General features: G+C 47.7%; 1 protein-coding gene across 4 annotated transcripts; it reads left to right on the top strand.

Moving 5' to 3' along the window:
- The first annotated feature begins 9525 nt into the window (after positions 1 to 9525).
- Positions 9526 to 20080, top strand: ENKD1 (enkurin domain containing 1). 4 transcript variants are annotated; one of them, XM_063141229.1, is made up of 8 exons: positions 9526 to 9579; positions 13210 to 13433; positions 14640 to 14864; positions 15653 to 15825; positions 17185 to 17346; positions 17573 to 17730; positions 18495 to 18631; positions 19211 to 20080. In XM_063141229.1, the coding sequence occupies exons 2-8, from the start codon at positions 13349 to 13351 to the stop codon at positions 19369 to 19371; spliced, it is 1101 nt and encodes a 366-aa protein (XP_062997299.1). In that variant the 5' UTR covers positions 9526 to 9579; positions 13210 to 13348; the 3' UTR covers positions 19372 to 20080. The 4 variants fall into 4 exon arrangements, with proteins under 4 accessions (XP_062997299.1, XP_062997301.1, XP_062997300.1 ...); XM_063141231.1 differs by having other exon boundaries at positions 9558 to 9579; positions 13213 to 13433; XM_063141230.1 differs by lacking the exon at positions 9526 to 9579 and adding an exon at positions 10351 to 10457.
- The last annotated feature ends 671 nt before the right edge of the window (positions 20081 to 20751 follow it).

Genomic DNA, 20751 nt, shown 5'->3' with positions numbered 1-20751 from the left:
GGGGCCTGTCTTGTTCTCTAGAGTAGAAGGAGCCTCCAGCTGGAGCAGGTCATATTCCTTGTCTGATGGACTGTTCATCTCTGGGTTGTCGTAGTTGATGTATTGGTATAAAGGACGCAGGCGCTGGGACTTCCCTAGAAATAAGATGAAATGAACTTTGGAGGACAGATTGCTTCTAAGGCTGTTGGTGAGACAAGAACTGTAGTACCATTTTAAATTATACCTTAGCCACAGCTTACCCCTTTCCCCAGGTAAGGATGGTCTGCCCTGCTACATCTGGCTTCTCTTAATAGCTACCTCAGTAGATAGCGAGCTTTGCATCGTTGCATTGTTTATACCCCTTGATGAAGAGCTAGGGCTCATCTACACCTGCAGCCCTTTGGGGAGTGACAATCATGGAGTTTTCCACTTCTGGGATCATCCCTCAAGGGCCACATGCCAGCAAGTTGTCCCGGAAGTAAAGAGGGATGTTACGGGGCAACATATTTTTTAAAAAAAGATGAGACAGTTGCGCAGGCATGATCCTGCACAAAGGAACGATTCAAACAAAACAGAAATGCAACAAACTCGGTGCTGGAAGACGCTGAGCAAAAATGCTCTCCCACTCACCCCTCAATGCCCATGGACACACAGCTCCGTGCCCGTTTCCTGAGCCCCACTACTTGGGAAGAGGGAGGACCCCAGGAGGGAGAGCCACACCGCCCACAGAGCTCGGGATGGTCCTGAGTTGGTGGGGAAAACGGGGGGGGGAAACAGTCCCAGCTATCGCAGGAGAACTGAGTCCTCGTCCCTGGTTCACCCCGGGATCAGCTGTGCATCATTTGGATGCACAGAGACAAACTCTTGACCACCCCGTGATAAATGGCAGGTGTAGATTAGGCCTTAATCTCCAGAACACCCAATTTCCCCATGTTGAAAAGTGTTTGAGAGAAAGTTATTGGTAGTTCAAGCAACTTCAGCTGTCTGGTTTTAGTACTTGTTTGTACACTTTCTGAAGAAGTGCACAAAGTCCTGGGAATTAGAATTGGTTTTCGGCCATATGGCTGAAGGCTAGAAGTATCTATCCTACTTGACTTGCTAGTGCTTGAATGTTGCACCATCTTTATAAGATACAACACAACATACATAACTGCTATCTTTATCTTCAAATCCTCACTGTGGAAAGTAGTAGAATCCTTTGGTCTTCTACCAGCCAGAAATCCCTGCCTCAGATAGCAATACACTGAAATATTAGTATTCCCCGCACAGCCAATCCATCACCTCCACCTCCCAAACTTCTCATTGCTGAGAGAGACCTGGCTTGTAAATACATCCATTCCGTTGTGGACTCACTCTCTACCCCTGCAGACTCCGGAGGCAAGGAACCCCCTGGGCTGGCAGATGGGACCACTGTGATATCCAGTGTGTTTTTCCTTTTCTTGGATTTCTTGGACTGTTTTGGCACGAGAAGAGCTTCAGCTTTGGGGCCCTCTGCCTCCTCTGCCCTGGGAGGGAGCTTCTTGAAGTCTGCATGCTGGAAAGCAAGCATGCCGGAGTCGGTTCTGCAGGGGAAAGTGAGCACGTTGCATTCAGTCCCATGGGGTAGAAACAAGACGCCCAAGAGCAAGATCTTAAAACGAGATTGTTTTAAATTATTTTTAGATATATGTTGACTCTGTGTGTTCTGTCTGTTTATATGTTTTTGTGTAAATGGTTTTACACTTTGTATAATGTAATTTTTTATTTTAAACAAAATCTTTGTAAACCACCCACAGAGCTTTGGCAACAACAACAACAACAACAATAATAATAATAATAATAATAATAATAATAATTTTTTTCTTACACGCCTCTCCACTTGGATCGAGGCGGGGAACAAAAGTGAACATAAAACACATAAAAACTGATTTAAAACATAGTATACATGATTAAAACATCCTAAAAACATTCTAAGATTTCACTGGATAGGCCTGCCAGAATAGATCAGTCTTTATTGCTTTTTTAAATGCTAAAAGACTGTCAAGTTGATGAATGGAGTGATAGAGTAATGGAATAAATAATAACAGATAATAATGAGGGCTGAGGAGCAAGAAGGGAGAGCAGATGTGGTTCCAGTGAGCCTCCCGTGATCTACTGGAGACTTTGGGGGCCTATTTGCTTGGTCCTGGCAGCCTCCCTCTCATTCCTCCTGTCAAACATTCTGTCTGCAGGTAAGAGTCCTGCATTGCAATGAAATCCGTCTGGGTGGAGCTTCTCCCTATTCATGCAGCCACCAGCCTTTTCCAGTCTTGAAGCTCTTGGGTCACTAGTTCATTGCCAGTCGGAACAAGGCCAGGACCTGTCCAAGACATTTTGCTGCCTGAGATAGACAAGGTGGCCCCACCATCCTGCCCAATTCCATGTCCAGAAGCCAACCAGACTGGCAGTTGAATCTTCAGCACTGGCAATGGGACAGCGTGCTCCGCTCGTACCTAAGGCAGCAGGCTAGCTTAGGGAGCATGGGAAGTGCACCCCGCGGTCTACCACGGTGTCCTCCAACAGAGGAGAAGCGGGGAGTAGAATCAGAAGGAATGATGCTGGGAATGACTGCCACTGCGTCATCATACTACAGCACCCTCATTCTACTTCCCTTTTATGGTCAGGCTGCGTTATTAGTGCTGGAACCTCAGCAATAGGTTCACAATGCAGTATTCTGAACATATCAGTATGAAACTGACTTACAGCAAATCATAGACTCTATCAGGCAGTGGCTCTCCAATGCCTTGGTCAGAGGTTTCTCCCGGGACTGCTACCTGATATCCTTAAAGTTTTAAACTCGGGATGCCAAGAACAGGACCCGGTTCCTTTTCCCGTGCGGTCTTCCTCTGTGCTGTGGGGCAGATACAGAACCTCTTCATGATGACCTACTTTGTCGTTCTTGCTTTAAAGCCATAGGTTGCCAGCCAGGCCTGGAGCACAGAAACCGATTTCAGATTCTTGAGTTCTGGAAACAGCTCTAGGTGCCTCTGGATCTCTTCTTCATACAACTTGGTGTGGAGGAGAATGCCCTTCCCATCTTCGTGCCACTGTGGGAACACTTAGATGGTTACTCATTGCAAGAGGCCAATGGGAAGAACAAAGGCTTAGTTTCGCAATCACTGCAGTAGGGAAAGGTGTGCATCTTGTGTTTGAATTTATGTTGAGCTAACAGCCCATCACATTTGTCACTTCATGGGAGTTCTATAGGGCCAGGGAATGCCTTCAGTCCATGGCTGTCTACGGGTGAGCTGGAAATGAATCAAACTGGGGCCTGGAACAAGTTCTGGAGAAGGCTATCAAGGTCGCATCACCAGAGAGTTTCTGCTCTAAGCTTTCTGCTTCCAACAGAAAGTGACTATCTTCCTGCAACAGATAGCAGAGGTGTGTGTGAATGGAGGAGAGTGGGAGAGATTTTCATCAGGATTGCAAAATGGCAGGGGAAGGATTAAATCCTACCAAGCAGTCCTGATCCTGACTGGGCTATTTAACCAACAAGCAAACAAATCCAAACAAACGAATTCAATCAGACCACACTTTTACCGTAACATGTAGTTGGGGCCACAGAGAGACAGAACTGTGGCAGGCTCTGTCCAACACCCTTCCACTACCTCCAGAGAAGGGGTGGGCAGAAGGTAGATCTCCAGATGTTTTGGACTTCAGCATTCTTGATCATTGGCCATTCTTGACCAAAACATCTGAAGATCTACCTTCTGCCCACCCCTCCTCTAGAGCACACTTTCTTGCAGGGATTGTTCTCAGTGTCAGTAGACCAGCCCCCCCCCCCCACAACCTGGCTCCCTCCAAATGTCTGAGACTCCAGTTCCCAGAAGCCCTTCTAGTATGGCCAATGCTGGGGAATGCTGGGTGTTGAAGTCCAAAACACCTGCAGATCTGCTTTCTGCCCATACCTGCAGTAGACACTGTATCCTGCACTGACTGTATTCACATACTTTTTCTCATTAATAGTGGTTAATCTTTACCTCCAGCGACTTGATGGTTGGGTTGTCCAAGGCTGCAGCCAGCTGGAACAGGAAGTGAGCAGGTGTGGTCTTTCCTCCAGATTTCTTCTCACTGGAGCTTTTTGCAGAACTAGTCATTTCCTTCAGAGGGGGAAAAGTTCAGAAATGATTCAGCCCAGACAGGTCTCTTTATTTTAGTGTCAGTTGGCTGGCAAGATAGGGGTTCAAATCTAACAGTACAATAGATTTCACTGGTAGGTTTGGGACCAAGGTCGTGCCACATGTGGCAGTGTCACTGATGCCTTTTTTTTTAATTATTTGTGTGTGAAAGGGAAGGGGGTTGTTTTAAAGAATGAAGCAGCAGAGGAAAAAGAAAGAATGCAGAGGAAACTAAGTTGATCTTTAATCGATGTGTAGAAGAGGGTATTTTGATAGGCATGGATCCTTCCACCCTTGCACTTCGCAGTTTTGTGCCTGCAAAACCTTGCTCTTCTGTATACCTCCTAAAAATACATGAGGCTTCCTTTCCTTTGCATCTGATAATCGTAAAGAGAGAAGGAGAAAAATAGGCAAATATAGAAAGTTGGCAAGTGCTTCTTATGTTGTAGTTTGGTGTTAATGTGACAGATGGGTCTAAAATGTATGAAGATTATTGTAATAGTATAATTTCGGAGTAGGCAGCCTGGTGCTTTCCAGATAGTTTGGACTACAATGCCCATCAGGATGGCTAATGATAAGAGATTATGGGAGTGGTAGTGTAAAACATATGTGGGGCATCAGTTTGCCTACCTCTGGTATAACTAATTCGCCCATTTGGTTCAAGGGCTAAGAACAAAATTATCCAGAAGTGCAAAGGCTTCTGGATAAGCGAGTATCAAGTTGGCATCATCTTTAGAGAATTGTTTAACATGACTGAACTGAACCCTAGATTTTAAGACTTTCTACCCCATAATTGTTAATACCGTGTTTTGGTAGCAACGGCTCCTCTTGCACTTTGCCACATACTCAGATCATTGTAATTTGAAAAACGTTCTTCAGATAGCACAGCTCTTAATAGGGTTATGAAAGCATGTTAACTTTCAAATGCACTTGACATTTCTTAAAATGGGTTGTCTGTATTGCATTAGCTGTTAGTTGGCTTTGTGTACCAGACAAACCACAGGCATTCTGTAGTTTGTACTAAGTATCCCTTAGATCTATATCAATTTTGGAGAGCCAGCATGGTGTAGTGGTTAGATTGTTGGACTGGGAGTCAGGAGATCCGGGTTCTAGTCCCCACTCAGCCATGGAAGCTCACTGGGTGTCTTTGGGCCAGTCACAGACTCTCAGCCCAACCTACCTCACAAGGTTGTTGTTGTGGGGATAAAATGGAGAGGAGGAGGATTATGTATGCTGCCTTGGGTTCCTTGGAGGAAAAAAGGTGGGATGTAAATGAAATAAATAAATAAATAAAAAACATTGGTCCAGCTTACAGAAAGGTTACCCAATGCCCTGCGTTTCCTGTGAATCCTCTGGATGAAAGCGTTATCCTATTAACACTTCCTGCAGCCCTTGAGTTCAGTGGAGCTTTGTAGCATGGAAGGCTTGCCTTGTGTATGAATTCTTGATGGACCCAGGCAATACAGTTTCACCCTCATGTAGATCTACCCTTAAAATTAACTGACAGATGCTCTCTCCTCCCTTAAATGAGCCGCTCCTGCTGAGAGATTTATTCAGTGCTAAGGCAGTCGATAAGGTCTCTGCTCACTGTTGGATCACAAGTCACGAAAGGTTTTGACAAATTCTTAAAGCCTGAAATCCTAAATCTGACTTTAAAAAGAAGAAGAAGAAAGCCTTAAAAAGGGAGAGTCCCCACCCCCATTGGCACATAGCTCTGAAAAAGCCATAAGCTAGGAGTGGAGGTGGGTTGAGGGTGAGTAATATTTCTACATTTACAATTTATAGAAGTAGTTCCCTGGCCATTGTTTTCTTTCTCTGTTGTATGTTCATGTTATGCTCTTTAAAGTGTCTCCGTAAACACTTTAGGGAGCAAAATGCGTGCATGTAGACACACACAGCAACTAAATACGCATACATATTTTTAAATATGTTTGTGCTCCTTGTGAGCGGGAAGAAAACAATTATTTCCCAACTGGGATTCAAGGACCATATCTTGATATCCCACCACCATCACTTCAAGTCCCCTGGTGCCATCATTCAAATCAAGGAGGACTTGAGCTGGGTAGGTTTTGGCCATTTGTTCTCCCTGAGATTAAGAGAAACATGTGTTCCCCACCAAGGCTGTGACAGTCTGTTGAGATTGAAGCACAGGTGAGTTCGCACAGGGAGCAGCAGTCTGCTCTGTCCAGCAGCTGTAGTGGTTAGCAGGCCCTGCAGGTATCGCTCTGCCTTCCCTTAGTACCAGTTGCTAGGCTACGCAAGGCCTGCAGCATTCTGTCTACTCTGCTCTATTGGTGGTTGGTAGGCCAAACTGAAGCAGTGGTAGTGTGTTAACATAAGAACATAAAAAGTGCCATGCTGGATCAGACCGAGGGTCCATCTAGTCCAATGGCCAATCAGCAACAGCACCCTCCCACCCATGTTCCCCAGTATCTAGTGTATACAGGCTTATTGCCTCTGATACTTGAGGTGGCACTTAGCCATCAGGACCAGTAGCCATTGATAGTCTTCTCCAGGAATTTATCTAACTCCCTTTTAAAGCCATCCAATTTGGTGGCCCTCATCACATCTTGTGGTAGTGAATTCCATAGTTTAACTATGTGCTGTGTGAAGAAGTCCTTTTATCTCCCACCAATCAGCTTCACTTCCATAAATTTGTACCTAAATACTTTATAGCATAGTAGAGGCTAAGCTTTGCAGAATGAGACCAAAGTTTTACCTAGTCCAGCATTCAATTTCCCAAGGCGGTTAAGCAGCTGCTTTCGGGAAATCCTCAAACGGGGCAGAAAGACATTCTGCCTCTTAAAGTGGACGTTCTATACAGCAAATATGGGTAATATGCACAAGTGCAATCCTATACTTGTCTGTTCAGAAGTAAGCCCCATTGAGTTCAGTGGGATTTTCTCCCAAGTAAGTTTGTATAGACACCTTCGTCAACCTGGTGCCCTCCTGATGTTTTGGATTGCAACTCTCATTAGCCCCAGTCAGAGTGGCCAAGGATCAGAGAGGATAACCTACTTCAGAGCGTTGTGAGGATAAAAATCAAGAGGTGGGCGATCACAGAAACTGCCTTGGGTTCCTTCCAAAAGGAAAAAAGTCAGGATATAAATGAAATAATAAATAAAAATAAATAAAGTGATGGTACTTGTAGTCTAAAACATCTGAAGGGCACTAGGTTGGTAAAAGCTGGTGTACAGGACTGCATCCTGATAGACCTAGAATTGGTTAACACACACTACGCCAGTGTGTGGACTGGGAGTCGGTTGATCCGGGTTCTTATTTTATTTATTTATTTATTACATTTTTATACCGCCCAATAGCCGAAGCTCTCTGGGCAGTTCACAAAAATTAAAACCATAATAAAACAACCAACAGTCTAAAAACACAAATATAAAATACAGTATAAAAAGCACAATCAGGATAAAACCATGCAGCAAAAATTGATATAAGTTTAAAATACAGAGTTAGAACAGTAAAATTAAAATTTAAGTTAAAATTAAGTGTTAAAATACTGAGAGAATAAAAAGGTCTTCAGCTGGCGATGAAAGGAGTACAGTGTAGGCACCAGGCAAACCTCTCTGGGGAGCTCATTCCACAGCCAGGATGCCACAGCGGAGAAAGCCCTCCTCCTAGTAGCCACCTGCCTCACTTCCTTTGGCAGGGGCTCACAGAAATGGGCCCCTCTGGATGATCTTAAGGTCCGGGCAGGTACATATGGGAGGAGGCGTTCCTTCAAATAACCTGGCCCCAAACCATTTAGGGCTTTGAATGTCAATACCACCACTTTAAATCGGGCCCGGACCTGGACTAGTCCCCATTCAGTCATGGAAACCCACTGGGTGACTTTCGGCCAGTCACAGACTCTCTCAGCCCAACCTACCTCACAGGGTTGTTGTTGTTGTGAGGATAACATGGAGGGGAGGAGGATTATGTATGCCACCTTGGGTTCCTTGGAGGAAAAAAGGTGGGATATAAATGTAATAAATAATCCCTTGTTATTAATCTTCCTATGAATCTGTCTCTTGCTGCGAGCTCACTAGGTGGCCTGAAGCAAGTGATTCTTTCTGTTTCATCCCAGCTCCCTCTGCAATGTAGAATTAATAATAATATTGACCAACCCTAGAAGGGTGTTGTGAAGATTACAACAATATAATTATGTAGTTATGCGAAGTGCTTTGAAAAAGAATGTGAGATATGTTATATGCTTCCGGTTACCATTATAAAAAGTTTGTTTTTAATTCTTTCTTTTTTGAAAAAAAATCTTGTGTATAACCTGCTTCTCTGTATATACAATGCTTTCAAACCAGCTAACAAAATAAATAATTACAACCTGATGACACATAAAATAACAAGTCTAACAATAAATTAAAATAACCACAACAGAGGCAATATAACACAATTAAAACAATAAACACAAATACTCAAGACCTCATGTTCATTTCAAAGTCAATCCCCTTCAATTCAGGGTTTTTTATTCCCAGGTAAGCATGTGTGCATAGGATTTGCATGCTTAACTGTCTTAAAGAGATATCTTGCCTTGGTGGACGTTCCACAACGGCAGTGCCACCACCGAGAAGGTCCTTTTCCTAGACAGGGATGGAGAACCTGTAGCCCAAAGAACATAAGAAGAGCCCTGCTAAATCAGACCAAGAGTCCATCTTGTCTAGCATTCTGTTCACAGTGGCCAATGGGAAATCCACAAGCAGAACATGAGTGCAACAGCACCCTCCCTCCCATGTTCCCCAGCAACTGGTGTACATCCAGGTATTGGGCTCCTAGCTCTCTTCAGCCCCAGTTAACATGGTCAACGATCAGGGAAGAGTGCCCTAGGCGTGTACAGAGTGCTGGACTAGATGGTATGTTCCCCAGCCCCGAATCTGCTGCCAACCATGTAAATTTGAAGGAATTATTCTGTGAAGTGTGCTAATAATAATAATAATAATAATAATAATAATAATAATAATAATAATAATAATATAGCTTTTTAAAAACTACTTAAAGTCGAGAGTTTCTTTAGCTTCCCTAGCTTTAAGGAGGCATGTAGAGAACTTGAAAACGAAAACAGAGATATTTCCACCACGACCTCTCTCCATTCAAATGACTTATAGGTGCTGGATGGATCACAGTACTGGGTCTAAGGGTTCCTCTTCAGGAGTTGATCAGAGACCTAGAAATGATTTCTTGGAGAGGAGCAGGAGGAGATTGACGACATAGTCCCAAGAGTTGCACGGAAAGAACGCAAACGCTGTTTTCCTCCCGGGAGAGATGGGTGGTGCTCTCCCTAGGGCTAACGAGAGAGAAAACTACACTTCCCAGCAGCCTCTGTTCCGGTCCCAACCAACGACCGGAAGTCGCTGTTGCTTAGAAACAGGAGGCGGGGTGAATAACTGCCTGGGACTCGACTCCCTCTCACGCTCCAGCTTGGAGAGCCACGCAGTTTTGCTGGCTGCAGGAGCCTAGACGCGTGAGTGAGGGGGCTCAGAGCATCTGGGGCTGGGGGAACGAGCTGTTGCGGTCGTGTCCTGCCTTGGGCCCTCATGAGGGCATCTGGTGGGCCATTGGGGTTGTGGGAAACGGGTCCAAAGCGTGTAATCCTGCAGGGGTCTGTTTATAATCCTATGGGGAGGACTTGGCTTCCCTGAGACAAGGTTGGGAGGCCCAGTATTGAGGGAACTGGTTGGAATGGGAGAAGAGCCTGTTGCTGAGGTTGGACAGTGGCGCTTCTTCATGGAACGGCTTGCCACGGATTTCCAGATTTTGCTTGCGCTGGGTTATGCCGGCTGCAATGGTGGGTTAGTTCATGTTTAGACTCTGGGACTTCATTAATTCATTTCATCTATTATTGCATTTATATCCCACCTTCTCCCCCTTGCATGAAACCCAAGGCAGCTTATGGGGTCCTCACTTTCTCCATTTTATCCTCACAACAACCCTGTGAGGTAGGTTAGGCTTAAAGGCCAAGATTGGCCCAAAATCATCCAGAGAGCTTAATGGCCGTGTGGACACTAGAACCCAGATCACCCCAGCCTTCAGTTCAATACTCTAACCACTACACCACACTGGCTCTCTTAATGGTCATAACCAAAGTCTCCTCTCTTGAGATAGTAGAGGCAGGAAGCCTATATACACAAGTTGCTGGGGAACATGGGTGGGAAGGTGCTGTTGGACCAGTGTCCTGCCTATGGGTTCCTGGTCAACAGCTGGTTGGCCACTGGGAACAGAGTGCTGGACTAGATGGACCCTTGCTGTGATCCAGCATGGCTCTTCTTATGTTCTTATATTCTTATCTCTGGTTTAGAAAGTCACATCAAGCTTCGATATGAGGTAATACTTAGCGCCAAAGTAAGTTACAATTGGGGGGAAATGGGATAGATTAAACTTAAATGCTGTCTAGCAACCTGCATCTCTTATTCTCTCTCATCTGACATCAACTCAATGGCCAATTGATGCAACCATTCTGTTTCTGACTGGGTGCTTTCCTTTTCTTGTCTGAATTGGGCCGTGCCTGGGGCAAGTGGTAGCAAGCTCGTTTTTTTTTGCACAGCTTCCAAGTGTAGGTTTGGGAGTGGTGCACAAAGCAGAAGTTTGTGCTTGTGGCAAGAGATTTAGGTGATCCTGTTTGCTGGAAGTGTGCCCTGAATGGCAGCTCGTCTTCCTACTTTCCTCTTTCAGTAGGGGTTCCGCAAGGCTCGGTGCTTGGCCCGTTGTTGTTTTCCTTATACATGTTGCCCTTGGGCAAGCTTATTCAATCTCATGGCCTCCAATATCATCTGTACTCCGATGATACACAACTATATCTGTCATCTCCGGAACTTCCTCCTGATGTTCACAATCATATCTCGGCATGTCTTTCAGATATCTCAGCTTGGCTGCTTCATCGTCGTTTGAAACTTAATATGGCAAAGACTGAATTGCTTGTTTTTCCTCCTAAACCTTCTCCTCATCTCTCATTCTCTCTTACTGTCAATGATGTTACGCTTACTCCGGTCAAGGAAGCTCGTAGCCTTGGCTTTATATTTGACTCCTCGCTCTCCTTTATTCCTCATATTGAGGCAGTAGCTAAATCTTGTTGTTTTTTCCTGTATAATATTGCCAGGATTCGATCATTTTTGTCTGTCTCTTCTGCCAAGACGCTTGTTCATGCACTGGTTATTTCACGGTTGGACTACTGCAACCTTCTTCTCTCTGGCCTTCCTTCTTCTCACATCAGTCCGTTGGTTTCTGTTCACCACTCTGCCGCAAAGATCATCTTCGTGGCTCGCCGCTCTGACCATGTTACTCCGCTTCTGAAATCTCTTCATTGGCTTCCAATTCACATCAGAATCCAATATAAACTTCTGCTGTTAACCTTCAAAGCTTTTCACGGTCTAGCTCCTTCCTATCTCTCCTCTCTCATCTCACACTATTGCCCCGCTCGTGCTCTTCGCTCCTCTGATGCCATGTTTCTCGCCTGCCCAAGGGCCTCTACTTCCCTTGCTCGTCTTCGTCCATTTTCTTCTTCTGCCCCTTATGCCTGGAACGCTCTTCCAGAACATTTGAGAACTACAAGTTCAATCGCAGCTTTTAAAGCTCAGCTAAAAACTTTTCTTTTTCCTAAAGCTTTTAAAACTTGATGTTGTGCGGACTTTATACTGTTAGTTTTACCCTACCCTGTGCCTGCTTACCCTACCCTGTGCCTGTTTGCATTCTCTTCCCCTCCTTATTGTTTTACTATGATTTTATTAGATTGTAAGCCTATGCGGCAGAGTCTTGCTATTTACTGTTTTACTCTGTACAGCACCATGTACATTGATGGTGCTATATAAATAAATAATAATAATAATAATAATAATAATAATAATAATAGCTGTGTGAGACAGCCCTGAGCTTATGTGGGCTGGTAATTGGGGTGCGGATCATTAGAACGCTTAAGACTGTTCATCCACTCCAAGCCCCTCACCTGTCTTAAGAGATTGCATCCCTGACTATCACTGTGGGCACGTGCTTAATTGTCTCTTTTAGCATCCTCGTTGTTGCAGCACAGCCTTCCGGTTGTATTGGATTGTAAGTCCCATCATTCCCAGCCAATGGTGGGAAATGCAGTCCAGTATATCTGGAGGTCACCAGGTTTCAGAAGGCTGTTGACATCACTGGCCCATCTAAATGAGGCCTACCAAAATGGGCTTTTCGCACGCAAGTGGAGTTCGCCTTTCTAGCTACATCCCCGTGGCTTCACCCACCTGCCCTTTGATTGTACTGCAAGGGTTTATCTCAAAAGGCCTCCTTTCCTCCACTTCCATATCCCTGCTGTCCCCTGATTTAGGGCAAAACGGCCTTCCGGCAGCTTGCTTGTACTTCGCTCCTAACAGCCGTTTGCCCTCCAAGCCGACAGAATAAACACACCTCTGTGTTGTGCCTGGAATGAAGCCAAGAGTGTCTTGCTGAGTGCTTTATTCCCCCTCCTTTTTCTTAATGGAGGTGTGAGGAAGGCGTTTGGCCTCTGTTGATATGACACGGTTCTGTTCTAGCTCTGGATTTCAGCTACCTCTCTTCTGAAAATGGTGACAGTCTACCTGAGTTTGCTTCGCTTAGGTGCTGGAGTACGATGAATGATGGTTTCGGATCGGATCGGAGAAGTTCTTGAGGGAAGTGCCGGAAAGGAGGCAGATGCTCACGCGGTTTTCTTGCTTTTTCTGGGCCTGCTTGATTGCGTTGGCAGCTTTTGTGAGGTCTGGCATTGCATTGGAGCCATGGCTGTTGCACCTGTTTGGTGCAGGCAGAATTCCAGAGCTTTGTGTGTAGCTTTGCAGTGTGTTGATGGGGGAGCGTGCTTCTACACAGTGTCTCCTTGAACGCCCACAGAAAATGCTTGGATGTGGTCTCCTGGGAGGGTTTTCCTTGCTAGCCTTTCCATCAGGCTGCACCAGAGGGAGAGGTGGGAAGCATGGGCCCTTCGTCGGCTCTGCTGAGAGACCAGCTCCATTGTGCTCTCATATTCTGCTTGTTGGCTTCCCATTGGGGCTACTGGCTGGCCAGTGTGCGAACAGAATACTGAATTAGATGGGCCTTTGGTCTAATCCAGCCGGATGGTTCTTATATTGCCTTTCCTTTGTAGCAGCTTCCCTAGGGGTCCCTGTTTCTCCACATATATTGGTCACGCATCGTCGGTGACTTAGACTGAGAAGTCATTCCCAGCGCACCTGGAAAGAAAAGTCTTGCCGTTTGGGAGTCGCAGGCCTGGAGCCGAGGCCAAGATGTCAGAGGGGCGTTCCAGGATCACAGGCCCCATCCCCCCAGACCCTACCCTTTGCCCGGATTACTACAGGCGCCCTCTGTCTGGTGAGTGGGCTGCACAGTCCCAGGGTTATCACGTGTCCTGATCAGCTCTGTGCGTCATGAGTTTGCTCAGTTTGGGGCGGGGGGGGGGGGGGCGGGGAGGGAAGTGTGGCCCTCCTGCTGCCCAGCTAGGAAATTGAGGGATCTCTTTCCAAAGGGTTGAATCCTCTGAAAACTCACTAGACTATTCTATAGGGCAGGGATGACGATGTTTTTTCTGTCACGGGTTGTGTTTCCTCATGGGGAATTTGATGGGGGCTACATGTGAGTGGCAGGCAAAGCTACTGCTGGGCGAAAAGTGGGCAGGCAACCCCTGTGTTTGTTCTCTCTCTCTGTGTGTGTGTCTCTGTCTCAGCCACCCTATTCAAGTTCTCTCTCTGTCTTGGCCACTCCATTCATTTCCTTTCTCTCTTTCAGCTACCCCATTAATTCCTTTTCTCTTGGGCACCCCATTCATTCTCTCTCTCCTCTCTTTTGGCTACCCCATTCATTCCCTCTCTCTTGGCCATCCCATTTGTTCATTCTCTCTCTCTCAGCCACCACTGTTCTCTCTTTCTGTTGGTCACCCCCATTTGTGTCCTCTCTCTCTCTTTCCATCACCCCTGTTTTCTCTCTCTCTCTCTGCTTGTCTTTCGACCACCCATTTGTGTTCTCTCTCTCTCTCTCTCTCTCTCTCTCTCTCTCTCTCTCTCTCGGGCTCTCTCTTTGTGTCTGTGTGTGCATCGCCCTCTACCACCCCTGTTCACTCCCCCCATCCTTCCTCTCCACCCGCGAACTGCCGAGGAAGGAACAGATTGCTTTGGCCAGAGGTCTGAACTGATCTCTTGCAGAGCGTGGGCCCACCCCTGCTGAAGGGTGGTTGCTTGGTCATGGAGGAGGCTGAGTTGGGAACAGGCTTGGGAAAGAAGCACTGATTAAGAATTACGGGAGCCTGGAAAAGAGCTTACCTTGAGAGACTAAATTCTCCTCCTTCCCTTAGGAAAACAGGACCCTGGGAAGCTGCCTTCCACCAGGTCGGACTATTTCTCCCTGGTCTACTTCAGTGCCAGTGACTTGCCAGAGGTTTTTCCCTTCCCATGTAGTTTGCATTCTGCTTAATTGAAAGTGTCGGGGATTGAACCTCGAATCTTCTGCACAAAAAACCCATGTTCTAGCACGGAACTACAGCCCTTTTCTTCCCTCTCTTTCTCTCGCTCTCTGTATTTTTAGCACGAGGGAGGTTGGAAGGGAACGCTTTGAAGCTGGATTTGCTCCCTGGCCCCATCCCTCCGGAGTCCAGCCTCTACCCCACATGCTACAGCGCTCGCCTCGCTCGCCCCCCTCCGCGGATCAAGCCCAACGCCAAGGACATTCTGGAGAAGGGACAGAAAGGCACGGTGGGAGTCCTGTTGCAGCTAGATGGCCTCTCCTTCTGCCAGGAGCCGACGGCGAAGCGTAAGCAGGGCAGCTGCCGGTCTGCCGATGCCAGCGTTTGGGGCTGGGTTTCTAAGCCGCCGTGCTTTTCATTCATTCGTTTTATTTCCATGCCACCTAACAGCAAAAGCTCTGTGGGCAGTTCATAAAAATTACAGCCCCCAAATGCAACACAGAAAACATGTAATATAAAACCTTTAAACGTTAGCATTTAAATGTATTTATTACATTTATATACCGCTCTATAGCCGAAGCTCTCTGGACGGTTTACAAAGGTTAAAAACAGTGAACATTAAAAACAAATGTACAAAAGATTTAAACCATCAAAAGCCTAAAAACAACACTATGCATTTAAAACAACTTAAAACAACTTTAAAATCGATTTAAAACAAGTGGAAAAAAAACACCCCACAGTTACAATAAAATACCAGGACCTGATAAAACAACTGTTACTAAAAGGCCTGTCAAATGCCCAGGAGTAAATGGAAGTCTTAACTTGGGGCCCAAAACTAACAATGGTGGCACCAGGCAGACCTCAATGGGGAGAGTGTTCTGCAATTGGGAGCCACCACTGAGAAGGCCCTCTCCTTTGCTGCCCTCCTCCAAGCCTCCCTCAGAGGAGGCACTTCGGGGAGAGCCTCAGATGTTGATTGTAGTATCGAGGTTGATTAACACTTGGAGAGGCACTCCATCCAGTATTTCGGTCCCGAGCCGTGTAAGGTTAAAACCAGCAGTTTGAATTTGGCTCAGAAATGTTACATGCAGGCCGTACAACCAAGCCAGGATCGGTCTCTTTATTTCTCTCACAGGCCGGGATCACAAGGACCACGAGAAGGAGAACTTGCGGCGCATGAGGGAGATCCAGAGGAAGTGCCGAGAGAAGGAGCAGGCCCGGGAGCTCAGCCAGCCGAAGCCCGTGAAGGCCCTGTGGAAATCCCAGAAGTACGAGAACGTGGAGTCCAAAGTGAAGGCCAAGCTGCAGGTAGGCCGATCCCAAGCTGTCCTTTGATTGCTCCCTTTCCTGCTCAGTTGTGGTTGGGCGAAGCATGAAAACACACAGCAGAGAAGAGAGAGAGAGAGAGAGAGAGAGAGAGAGAGACCACGTGCGAGAAGGTTTGAGGCCTACTGAGGCAAGGTAATCAAGGCCAGTCCTTTAGAGCCCTGGAGTTTTTCTTCTGGGAAGGGGAATCCCGAAGAGGAGCAGGTTCATTTCTCCAGTTCAGGTTCATTCCCTGTTCAGTTTCATTTCTCCAGTTAACTTTTGTTTCCTCAAAGTGGGAACTTTATTAAGAGGGTATAAAAGACTGAGAGAACCCCGCCAGGAGCAGAGAAAGGCCAGAGCTTATGGAAGGAGCAGAAAGAATCGGCTTAGGGTAAAAGAACTTTGCAACTTTACATTTTCTTTGAGCTGAGTGATTCAAAGACATTAAACCGACTGAATGCCTTCAGTTGTCAGTGACTTGTTTTACTTTACTAGTAAACTGTAATGTTGCGCTACAAGTGTCTATAGAGTGTCACTCATCCCACCTCTACAGCCTAAACCCCATGTTACTGGGAAGGGGAGGTAAGAAGGAGGGTGGGACTCTGAAGGAGGCAGAGATCTTTAAAAAGTTGTTCAAAGGGTCCGAGACACAGAAGGAACCTTGGCTGTGTGTGTTGAGAATAACTTAGAGGTGGAGCAGACGAAGAAGGTCCCAAAGCTCAATTTCCAGCTGGTCGTGGAGAAGGATTGGGAGAAGGTGTCATTCTAAGACCTGGGACAGCTGCGGCCAGCATGGCCACCTCCTTGTGGGCCCACCAGCCACTGGCTTCAGCCCCAACTCCCGCCAGCATGTGGCTCTGGTAGATCAGCACCGAGGGAATGCAGTCCCTCGGGAAAAAGGTTCCCCGCCCCTGAATCAAGCCAAGGACTCCGAAGCGTGGAGTGAGAAGGAGTAGTCCTCAGTAGGCTCTTTAGAACTTCATACGCTGTGTATGCAAGAGGGTGCTTCGCTCGCCCCCTAAGATGACGGAATGCCCATGGCCAACTGGATCTCAGTCAGGAGGCAGATGCAGGCCTCACAGAGTCTGGGCTGCAACTCTCATTCAGGCCTCTGGATCCCCTGGCCCGATGGCCCTGGGGTGCTTAGCATCTGACTAGCTCCTCGGCGGATTCAGTTTATGGCTCACTTCAAAAGGACGAAAGTGTGATCATTAGCGGTGGCAATGCAGGACTGAGCTGAGTTTTAAGTTGTCGACGGCACTGGCACGGATGTCCCCAGGGCACTTGGGAGCCTTTCCCGGCCACGCTGCAATCCCACCCCCAACCTTCTCCCTGCTTTTCTCCTTCTATCTTTCCCAGGAGGACCCCATTCCTCCAAATCCAGAGGCCCAGAGGTACCTGCGCGCCTATTCTCGCTGTGGCACAGGAATTCACCCCCGCAGGTCAACGTCTCCGAACTGCGCCCGGTTAAGTGCAACGGCAGACGCAGCAGCCACACAGGCGCAGAACGGGAATGTCGAGGTACGGGACTAGCTGGGGGGAAGCACAGCGTGCGCCCCCTGGTACTGGTGCCATCCCCTTTATACTTCTGGTGCCCCCTAAGTCGGTGTTGCGCCAGCCCGTCCCCACTTCCCATTTCCAGGGACGCCATAACCGGCAATGTCTCTGGGCTCCCAACGCTGGAATCTCTCTCCGCCTTTCAGCGTTGCACTCTCCCCCCCCCCCCCAACACCTTCCCTCGTTTCAGATCCGGGAGGTGGATTTTGTCAGCCACAATGCCCAGAACGCCAAGCGAGCCCAGCTGCAACGCTCGCGCTCCCTGCAATCGCTCTCCGAAGTGCTGGAGCAGAAGCGCAAGGAGCAGGAAGAGTACAACGTCAAGCAGAAAGGCCACGTCCCCCGCTAGTAGGTATAAAACCCGCCGCCCCTCACCTGTTCGGTCAGCAGCGACAGGTGCGTTCGCAGGGCCAAGCGTGCTATCCTGTCACCCCGGCAGTACATCTGGCAAAAGCACTAATGGATTTTGGACCCCAGGCTGGGAGTAAAACTGCCCGTCTGAACTGCAAGCGTGGTGATGCGTGCTTGCTGTTGAACTTTGCTTCCTGGAAATCTCGGCTTTCTTTTACTCCTTGGAGCAAGTTCCTAGTCCCTTTGATTTAAAGCTGAGATTCTCAGCTCCTGCCTCACCTGTTTATTTTGTCATGGCATCCATTGCTAGAGCCTCGACAATCTAATGTAATTCTGCCCACAGGAGGGTTTTGATGGGCTTGTAGGACCGCCTTCCCCAAACAGCTGCTCTCCAGGAGTGTTGGACTCCAACTCCCAGCATCTGGAGGGTATCAGGTTGGGAATGGCTATTGAAGAGAGCGAGAGAGATGAAAATGTAGATTATTAGAGAGCTACAACCACTATATTGCTGCTACTTACCTGTGGCTGCAGCCTCCTTGCAGGGTCCCTTTTCTGAAAGGCTGAGTGATGGCGGTACAGGCAGCATCTGTTGCCGACCAGCATGCGGCTGCCTCTCTGGGCCGCTCCGCATGGGCTTGAGGAGAGAGGGGGAAGCCAGGCTGTGCTCTTTTCCTTGAGGACTAGGCTGCCATTTCCTCCTTGCTTTCTCTGCCCTCCTTCTCTTCCTGCCCTGATTGATGCGCTCTTTCTGCTGCTATTAGCCTGCTTGAGAGGAAGGACCACTGGCGCAAAGAGGCAGAAGAGCGCCGGCAGAACATGCCTGACCCCGACATGCCGCCCGGCCATGCCCGGATGCCCGAGAGCCAGCGGCTGGAAACGCTAAGCAACCTCCAAAAAAGTAAGAAGGGTAGGAGGTGGGACGTACCGAGCAGTTTCGTGTTGTGTCAGCCCAGGGCTGCCTCACAGCAGCGCTCCATGGCCTCAGAAGGATGCCCCTAATTAATTGGACAGCAGGTTAAAAAATATTGTTGCAAACATTATCTTAAAAAGAAGAATTCTCTCCGCTCCCCCCGCCCCCCAGCTCTTGTTTTATTCATCCACACAGCTGGTTTCAAAACTCAAATGATGGCTGCATTCACATGGGGTGGTAAGACAGGAGAATCCCAATTTGCTATGAACAAGCTGTTTTTGCACACAGCCTGTTTGGGCTGACTTGGCTCTTGCTGTAAGCGCAACAAGCTAAACCAAGCAGAAATCGGAAACTCAACATGTCATCCAGTCCAGGATGCTGGCTTGTCGGGGCCTTTACAAGCCAAGATTGCAAACCAGGTTTGTTCTTGGCCTGCAAAGCTTGGCTTCTTTGGAAGTTTGTTCGTGGTTCGATGCGGCTGATGAGTTGGTTGAAATTTCTTTTTAATTTCAGGCAGTCTGAATTGTAACCTGACCACCCTTCCTCCTCTTCTCCCCTCTGCTGTAGGTCAGCAGCAGCTCCTGAAAGACCTTTTGCTGCTTCCGGTGCGAATTGACAGCCTGAGTGTCCAGAACCGACGGGTAACTCTGGAGAAGAAGCTGTCACAGATTGAGGAGGCCCTCAAGATCTTCTCCCGGCCCAAAGTCTTTATCAAGATGGACTCCTAGACAGGGACGCAGGCCCTCCCTTTCCCAGCCTCCCCCTCTGGACTATGACAGAAAGGAAGGGTCTAGTTTTTGCTCCTCGCTCTTGCACTCACCCCAATCGCCTCCTCGGCCACGGTCTGCCCCAGTGGAACAAGCTTCCTCTGACCCACTTTGGTGGCTGACCTCGCTCCCTGGTGCTTTGCTCTTAGCCCGAGGTAGGAAGCAAAAGATGCCCACCTATTTCAAGGGTGGGGAGCTTGTGGCTCTCTTGATGTTGTTGGGCCACAACCAGCATCCCCAATGGTCGGAGTTGATGGGAGTTCAGCAACATCTGTAGGGCCACAGTTTCCCCTCCCCTCCCCCATATATTTCTGCTTGTCTTGCTTTACAAGCAAACGGGATAGATTGCCAAAAAATGGGTGGGGAGGAAGGTGGTGGTGGTGGTAGGTACCCAGGAGCCTGACTAATGCGAGAACTGTAAAAGCCCTAGTAGCTGCATTTTGGATTTGCAGGGTTTTCCCCGCATGGGACAGGCGCATGGGAGACTCGTGGAGTGGCACAGGAGAGGAGCACGAGCAATTTGGCAGGGACTTGCATGTCCGCGGCTCTTGGCCTTCCCACGACGCAGCACAGAAACACGTGCGGGGCCACACCGTGGCTTAACAAACACTGTGCAATTGTAATTTAAAAGCTCGGCAGTTCTAAATCAATAAAGCAAAACTTTTGTACATACTCATCCCCGGGGCAGAAGCCAAAAGTGTGATTGCCTTTGCGAGCGATCCTGAATGGATGTGTAGCACGGGTGTTTTAATACATGCTTAATTCGGGGAATGGATTATCTTTCGTTTGGGTGATGGTTACTCCAAGTGTAGCTGAACGTAAAGGATCTCGTTGAGCAGATACCGTGCTTCTTCGAGCAGAAATCCTGATTTGTCTAGTTTTGTTTAGTTGGTTCTTGTTATATACTTCTGCAAACCTTTGAGTTCCTCCCCCTTGGGCATGGTTACTGCTGTTTCGGCTCCATAAGGATTAACTCCTGGAGCATGAGTTTGTTCTTAGTATATAGGATGTCAAATAATCCCAAGAAGCTTCTAATATCACCGGTTCATACGGTGTGATGTGGATTCCAAGTTTCAGAAGGGTTCCTCCCCCTTCCGTTAATCTGAAAAGTACTTCATTCTGCGTCAGGAGAAAGACGCCGCCGTTCTGCTTTTACTCCGACGCAAAGCTCACGGGGAGGAGACGGGGTTGCTGCGTTTGTTTTGCTGCCTGGACATCTCATCGTTTAGGCCTGCCCTCCGCTCCCAAAGGACCTTGAAGCCAAGGGATAGTGAAATGAAACCCGTTGCAAAGCTAGTCCATATCCCTAAGAGCAGGCAGGCTCAAGCAGCCTGCAAGGCT

Source organism: Elgaria multicarinata, chromosome 14 (genome assembly GCF_023053635.1).
Source record: "Elgaria multicarinata webbii isolate HBS135686 ecotype San Diego chromosome 14, rElgMul1.1.pri, whole genome shotgun sequence".
NCBI lineage: Eukaryota > Metazoa > Chordata > Lepidosauria > Squamata > Anguidae > Elgaria > Elgaria multicarinata.
The sequence above is the reverse complement of the archived record's forward strand: the minus strand, read 5'-3'. Positions and strand labels throughout refer to the sequence as shown.

Bases quoted from the DNA above. Each gene is read 5' to 3' on its own strand.
- ENKD1 (XM_063141229.1), top strand. From the start codon at position 13,349: ATGTCAGAGGGGCGTTCCAGGATCACAGGCCCCATCCCCCCAGACCCT. The intron at 17,731-18,494 runs GTAGGTATAAAA...TGCTGCTATTAG, and splicing joins AAAGGCCACGTCCCCCGCTA to CCTGCTTGAGAGGAAGGACC. The intron at 18,632-19,210 runs GTAAGAAGGGTA...CCTCTGCTGTAG, and splicing joins GCTAAGCAACCTCCAAAAAA to GTCAGCAGCAGCTCCTGAAA.